This window comes from Vigna unguiculata, chromosome 11 (assembly GCF_037176805.1).
Source record: "Vigna unguiculata cultivar grain cowpea cultivar isolate G323 ecotype 2 chromosome 11, ASM3717680v1, whole genome shotgun sequence".
NCBI lineage: Eukaryota > Viridiplantae > Streptophyta > Magnoliopsida > Fabales > Fabaceae > Vigna > Vigna unguiculata.
Genome location: NC_140802.1, coordinates 26,078,034 through 26,084,474, shown reverse-complemented (window position 1 = coordinate 26,084,474; position 6,441 = coordinate 26,078,034). Strand labels below are relative to the sequence as shown.

At 31.9% G+C, this 6,441-nt stretch overlaps 1 protein-coding gene across 1 annotated transcript; it reads left to right on the top strand.

Annotated features, from left to right (window-relative positions):
- The first annotated feature begins 2,030 nt into the window (after positions 1 to 2,030).
- On the top strand, positions 2,031 to 5,786 carry LOC114169103 (G-type lectin S-receptor-like serine/threonine-protein kinase At4g27290). The gene is made up of 7 exons (XM_085669100.1): positions 2,031 to 3,580; positions 3,694 to 3,810; positions 4,177 to 4,322; positions 4,457 to 4,667; positions 4,781 to 5,018; positions 5,101 to 5,248; positions 5,333 to 5,786. The coding sequence occupies exons 1-7, from the start codon at positions 2,320 to 2,322 to the stop codon at positions 5,621 to 5,623; spliced, it is 2,412 nt and encodes an 803-aa protein (XP_085525226.1). The 5' UTR covers positions 2,031 to 2,319; the 3' UTR covers positions 5,624 to 5,786.
- Positions 5,787 to 6,441: the final 655 nt, after the last annotated feature.

Here is a 6,441-nt window from a genome sequence, read left to right as displayed (position 1 = left end):
AATATCATTGTAAATTTAACTAAAGTAACTTCTCAATTAAATATTACTAATCCTAATCATGTTTATTTTTTTACTCCTTATATCTAGTGAAAAACTAATTAACCAAAGTAACTTCTTGATTAATTCTAATCAATGTTTTCACCTTTAATCAAAGTAACTTCTCAATTATTAGCAAAAACTCCATTCAATCATATGAAAGTTTCTAAATTTAACCAAAATAAATTCTCAATTAAAATTTAAAAATCCTTGGACTCATATGATTGTTATGTTTTGTAGATTTAATACTGTGCTAACTTACTATAGTGTAAAAATCATTACTTTTACTAGATTAAGAAGCAAAAGATATAGATAAAAATAAATCACAACAAGAATCAAAAGAACAAACAAATTTATTCTAACCTCAAAATCCAATTAAGAAATTAAAGTGAAACTAACCCTTGAAGTTTTGCCCTCCATGGAATACAAAATAAAATAAAAATAGAAGAACAGAATGTGGGATGAGAGAAGCAAGTTAGGTAAGTAATTTAACAAATTCATTTATTGTGAGTTTTATAAATTCCATATCATGTAATTGCATATTATTTCTACCTATATAAATTTTCTCTTTTTGTGTTTACATTTTATAATTTTAATTTTACTCTTTATAATTTTGTTAAGTGATCTTTTAATAGTAACCATTATATTGAGTTTTTTTTTCTTTTGAAATTGTCATGGATTTCATTTTCTTTTCTTTTTTTTATCATATTTATAGTTTCTACACTAATATTAATATATTTTTTTAACTGTTGTTTCTATTTTTTTTTTAAACTTAAAAAATGCAGACACATCCCACCTTTGTTTTTTCTAGTTTATATGAGGATTATATAGTTATGTGTTGAAGTATTGTTTAAAAGATATGAATACATAAACATGTTACGACATTTAGAACAATACCAGAATATTATAATAGAATATAATCAGTTCAATTTTTGGTTATATTTATTATCATCAAAATTGTTAAGGAATTAACATGGAAGTTAAAAATAAATAGAAACATCCACAAAAAACACCACAAGAAAAGCGGAAATTGAGTAAGGAATAAGAAGAAATAAAAAGAGTAATAAAAGAAAAAAGCTCTAACATGGTTTAACGAGAGGTTAATATACTTTAATCTACATCCAAAGAAAATGCTTCATGAACTAGTTATTTCACGATAAACTTGGTTCTTTGATAATTATATTACTTAAGTTATCAGAAATACACTACGACAATTCATCGGTTATATCATAATAGTATACTCATCTTACCTCATTGATAAAGTTACTATCTTCCATATAATAACGGTGTCATACATAGTAAACATTGGAATGATGAGAGGATTTTTAGTGTCCACACAACTAGCATTGCATCGGTCTACAAACAACTCAATGTGATCATCTCTATTCTTACATCCAACACTACCATAAACTATACTATTGCAAGATGCCCTTGAAGTATCTTAGGATTGAATGCTTGCCAATGCACTCACTGAATATTTCATGTTAACTTTCTTAAAATAATCATAACATATGCTATGCCAAGGTGAGTGCAAACCATTGCCTACATCACAAATCCAAAAATATTTGCATATGGTACAATATCGGGATAAGTTTAAACCATCCACTGTTGAAGAGATTGTTTAACCCATCCACCGTTGAGGAGATTGTTGATTACTCAAACTGTAATGTCGAGTCAGAGGGGTGGGTTACCCAACGACGAAGATGAACCTATTTTTTGTTTGCGTTTCTAAATTTTCACATAAAAGTACACTTTTACGTCTCATGTAAATCTGACATAAAAGAACCTTTTTTTTTGGCTCATGTAAATCTGACATAAAAGATCATATTTCTTTTACATCTATATCTATAATCGTTCTTTATGTGACCTAATTGCCTCAATAAAATTGATATACTAAACCTCTCTTGTTCTAGTGTGAACGTTATCTAATTCCTGTTTTTCAAAAACTAGATATTTATTTCAGAATATTTTCGAAGACATGATCTAACCGAGGAACATATATAATTGACACAAAAGTCAGAATATGGTTATGATAGATAGGTGACTTTTGTGGACTAAATCGCAAACTGTCCCGTAAAACACATTCCCGGGAGATAAGCAAACAAAACCCATAAAACACGCAGCAGTCCACAGAAAAATCTACTGAAATTATTGTCACTCAATGTTCAGAACCAAGCCGCACGTCAAAGAAATTCTTATGAAGTTTATACATCGCACACAAGTTTGACTCCTTCAATTTTCCTAGTAATCAGCTTGAGCTCTAACTTTCAGGCTTAGTACTCAATGAACTTTCTTCTTCTTACTCTGTTTATCCCTTCTCTTGCTTCAGCAGTAAACGTATCATCAATTTCGCAATCCAAGTCCCTCACTTATGGAAACACTTTAGTTTCTAACCCACTGGGAACCTTTGAGTTTGGTTTTTTCCATTTTGGAAATTCCAACAAAATCTACCTCGGCATTTGGTACAAGAATATTCCGATTCAAAACGTTGTTTGGGTTGCAAACGGTGCCAATCCTATCAATGATTCCTCTGCCATCTTGACACTAAACAGTTCTGGCAACTTGGTCCTTACACACAACAATATGGTTGTTTGGTGCACTAGTTCTCCAAACTTTGCACAGAATCCAGTAGCAGTACTTTTGGATTCTGGTAATCTTGTAATAAGAGATCAGAGTGCAGCAAATACAGAGGAATACTTGTGGCAAAGTTTTGATTACCCTTCTAATACAATGGTTGCTGGAATGAAGATTGGTTGGGACATCAAAAGAAATCTTAGTATTTCTCTGGTAGCTTGGAAGAGTTATGACGATCCAACACCAGGAGAATTCTCGTGGGGCATTAAACTGAATCCTTATCCTAATATGTATGTGATGAAGGGAACCAAAAAGTACCACAGAGCTGGACCATGGAATGGATTACGCTTCAGTGGCCGGCCAGATCTGAGGCCTAATAAGATTTACAATTATGAGTTTGTTTCCAACAATGAAGAGATTTATTACACATGGACCCTCGCGAATACTAGTTTCATAACAATTATTGTCCTTAACCAAACCTCGCCAGAACGTCCTCGTTATGTATGGTTAGAGGATAGTAAATCATGGCAACCTTATACCACACCAGCAGACCTCTGCGACCATTATGGGGTTTGTGGAGCCAATGCATATTGCGCCCCTTCTGCATTACCAATGTGTGAATGTTTAAAAGGATTCGAGCCTAAGTCTCCTCAAAACTGGGACTCAACGGACTGGTCAAAAGGATGTGTCCTTAAACATCCTTTGAATTGCAAGAATGATGATTTTGTCCTTGTGGATGGCTTGAAAGTACCGGATACTGAACATACCTTTGTGGATAAGAGTATTGATCTAGCGCAATGCAGAAGCAAGTGCTTCAATAATTGTTCCTGCATGGCATATACAAGTAATGATATTAGTGGAGCAGGAAGTGGTTGTGTGATGTGGTTTGGTGATTTATTTGACATCATACTCTATTCAAATCTTACATATGGGCAGGGTTTATATATCCGGCTGCCTAAGTCAGAAATAGGTAAACTTCTTTTCTACTCATCAGTTTCAATCTTGTCTTCGGGAATTTAGTTTGAGCCTTCAAAAATGAATTTAACTGTTGTTATTTTTTTTTTATCAAATTCAACTGCAAAGATGCTATCATCAGACCGAGGAAGTCAAAAATAAGACTTGTAATCACCATCACTGTGTCTTCAGGGTTGCTTTTACTTGGTATTTTTTTCATCTGCAAAGTCTGGAAGAACGAAAATGGTAAAGTAATTTTCCTTTTCTCTAACTCTAAAATAGGCCGAAGAGTTCCTGTACTGCATTTGTGGAAGAATGTGATGTGTAAAGTGAGAAAGTAAAAGTAAATTCACTGAATTAAAATATCTGATAAATATAATCAAAGAGGTAGAAAATTATATATATATATATATATATATATATATATATATATATATATATATATATATATATATATATATAAATATATAAACTCAAAAGGAAAATAACTATCATTCATTTTGCTTGATGACCCATTAGCATGGTCAACAAATTTTATATTCTGCTGAAACAATATATACTTTAACTAGTTTCATTTTCGTTCCATTAATCTCTAATTAATCTCTTTTTCAGTGAATTCAAAGCAAGAAAATAACTTTGAAACATACGTGAACGATTTGGATCTCCCATTGTTTGATTTGCCATCAATTACAGCTGCCACTAACAATTTCTCGGACATGAATCAGATTGGGGAAGGTGGTTTTGGACCGGTATATTGGGTAATTCAATGCTTTTATTTGGCGAATTTCAATATTAGAAGACTATTAGAGAGTTGTTAATGTTATAAAAAAGTGATTGAAGTACGATTATTAATATTATGTAGAGTCCATACTCACATGAATCTAATTTGCAGGGAAAACTATTCAGTGGACTAGAAATTGCTGTAAAGAGACTTTCACAGAATTTAGGACAAGGAATAACCGAGTTTATAAATGAAGTCAAACTAATTGCAAAACTTCAGCACAGAAATCTTGTAAAACTTCTAGGTTGTTGCATTCAAAACCAAGAAAAAATATTGGTTTACGAATACATGTCTAACGGCAGCCTAGATTATTTCATTTTTGGTATCATGATCTCTTACTTTAGTACTACTAGTGTTTTATGACTATATAATAGACAGAAGCTTCTCAAGCAAGAATATTCATTTTTTAATGAATAATTTTGCCTTGAAACGCAGATCATATAAAAGGTAAATTACTTGACTGGAAAAAGAGATTCCACATAATTTGTGGACTTGCAAGAGGACTTACGTATCTTCATGAAGATTCTCGACTAAGGATTGTCCATAGAGACCTCAAAGGTAGTAATGTTCTTCTAGATGAGAATTTCAATCCAAAAATATCAGACTTTGGATTGGCTAAAACTGTTGGAAGAGAGGAGATGCAAGGAAACACAAACATGATAGTTGGAACATTGTGAGTATCTGCATGTTTCAAAACCTATTTTTCATGTACAAACAAGCTATGTAAACTTCATTTCTTCAATGGTTTATTTCAGTGGGTACATGGCACCAGAATATGCTGTTGATGGACAATTTTCTATAAAGTCTGATGTATTCAGCTATGGTGTTATACTATTGGAGATTATATGTGGGATAAAAAATAGAGGACGATATCGTGGAAAGCAATATAACCTTGTTGCTCATGTAAGCACTTCACTAATTATTATTCTGGCCATCTTATATAATATTTACATTATTGTTGATCTTAATTTTTTTTTTTGTATTTAGGCATGGACACAGTGGAAATTTGGAAAGACTTTAGAAATAATTGACACAAACATTAAGGATTCATCCATTGAATGTGAAGTGTTACGTTGCATCCATATTGGGCTATTGTGTGTTCAACAGTACCCAGAGGATAGGCCTACAATGAGTTCAATAGTTTTAATGTTGGGAAGTGAGATGGATTTGGATGAACCTAAAAAGCCCGGGGTTTTCAACAAGAAGGAATCCGTTGAAGCAATTACAAACTCAAGTAGTTCAATCAATGACCTTACCATAACCTTAAGTGGTCGATGAAAATCAGTAAGATGGGTTCACTTGCACTAAATTGAGTATAATTCCTTCAGAAAAAATTTATATGCTGACATATTCTATAATAATTTTAAAAATATTGTGAGTAATTTTATTCCATGTACATTTGCAACTTTTATGGGATCCGAAAATGAAAAAGTTTGTGAAAGATTTGTGACCAGTTCTTATATTTTATTATGCTTGACATTGACTACTATAGAAAAATGTGCTTTTAGTAAACTACAAAGTTTGCTATTGATGTGAGTCCAACTAGGTAGAAGAAAAGAAGGTGATATCGTTTTTAATGAAGCTTAATTGTTATAATTACTCAAGAAAAGGACTATGTCGATTCATTTTAAAAGTTTGAGGACCAAAATATATTAAAATTTCGAACAATAACAGAAAAAAGTACTAGCTCAAGTGTTTGAGGGTACTTAGTTGTTTTGAGAGGACTTGGGTTTGAGTCTTATGTATGTCATTAGTGTGTTAATTTAATTGTTTTATTGTTTCGAAAATACTTGAAAAGGTGCGTGATAATATAATCCTAAATGTGTAGGAATTATCATGAAACACGAATTGGTTAATTGGTTGTTCATTGGCTTGGTGATTGTGTGGTTGTGTGTTCAAACCTTGATTGATGCTAAGTAGGTTCCTTTTTGTGGCCTAAATTCTTTTTTGTCATGAATTGGAAGATTCAGAAACCCTATCATCATAAGGAGCAATTGGAAGGGCTGGAAAACCATATGGTAATGGCACTTTAATTGCCATTAACTTCATTTTTTAATTTAATTTTCTTTTTTGGTGAGTAAAAGGTAATTATTAGG

Excerpts from the sequence above, each read along its gene's own strand:
- LOC114169103 (XM_085669100.1), top strand. The coding sequence starts at position 2,320 with ATGAACTTTCTTCTTCTTACTCTGTTTATCCCTTCTCTTGCTTCAGCA. Across the intron at positions 3,581-3,693 it reads GCTGCCTAAGTCAGAAATAG|ATGCTATCATCAGACCGAGG; the intron begins GTAAACTTCTTT and ends TCAACTGCAAAG. Across the intron at positions 5,249-5,332 it reads AATATAACCTTGTTGCTCAT|GCATGGACACAGTGGAAATT; the intron begins GTAAGCACTTCA and ends TTTTGTATTTAG.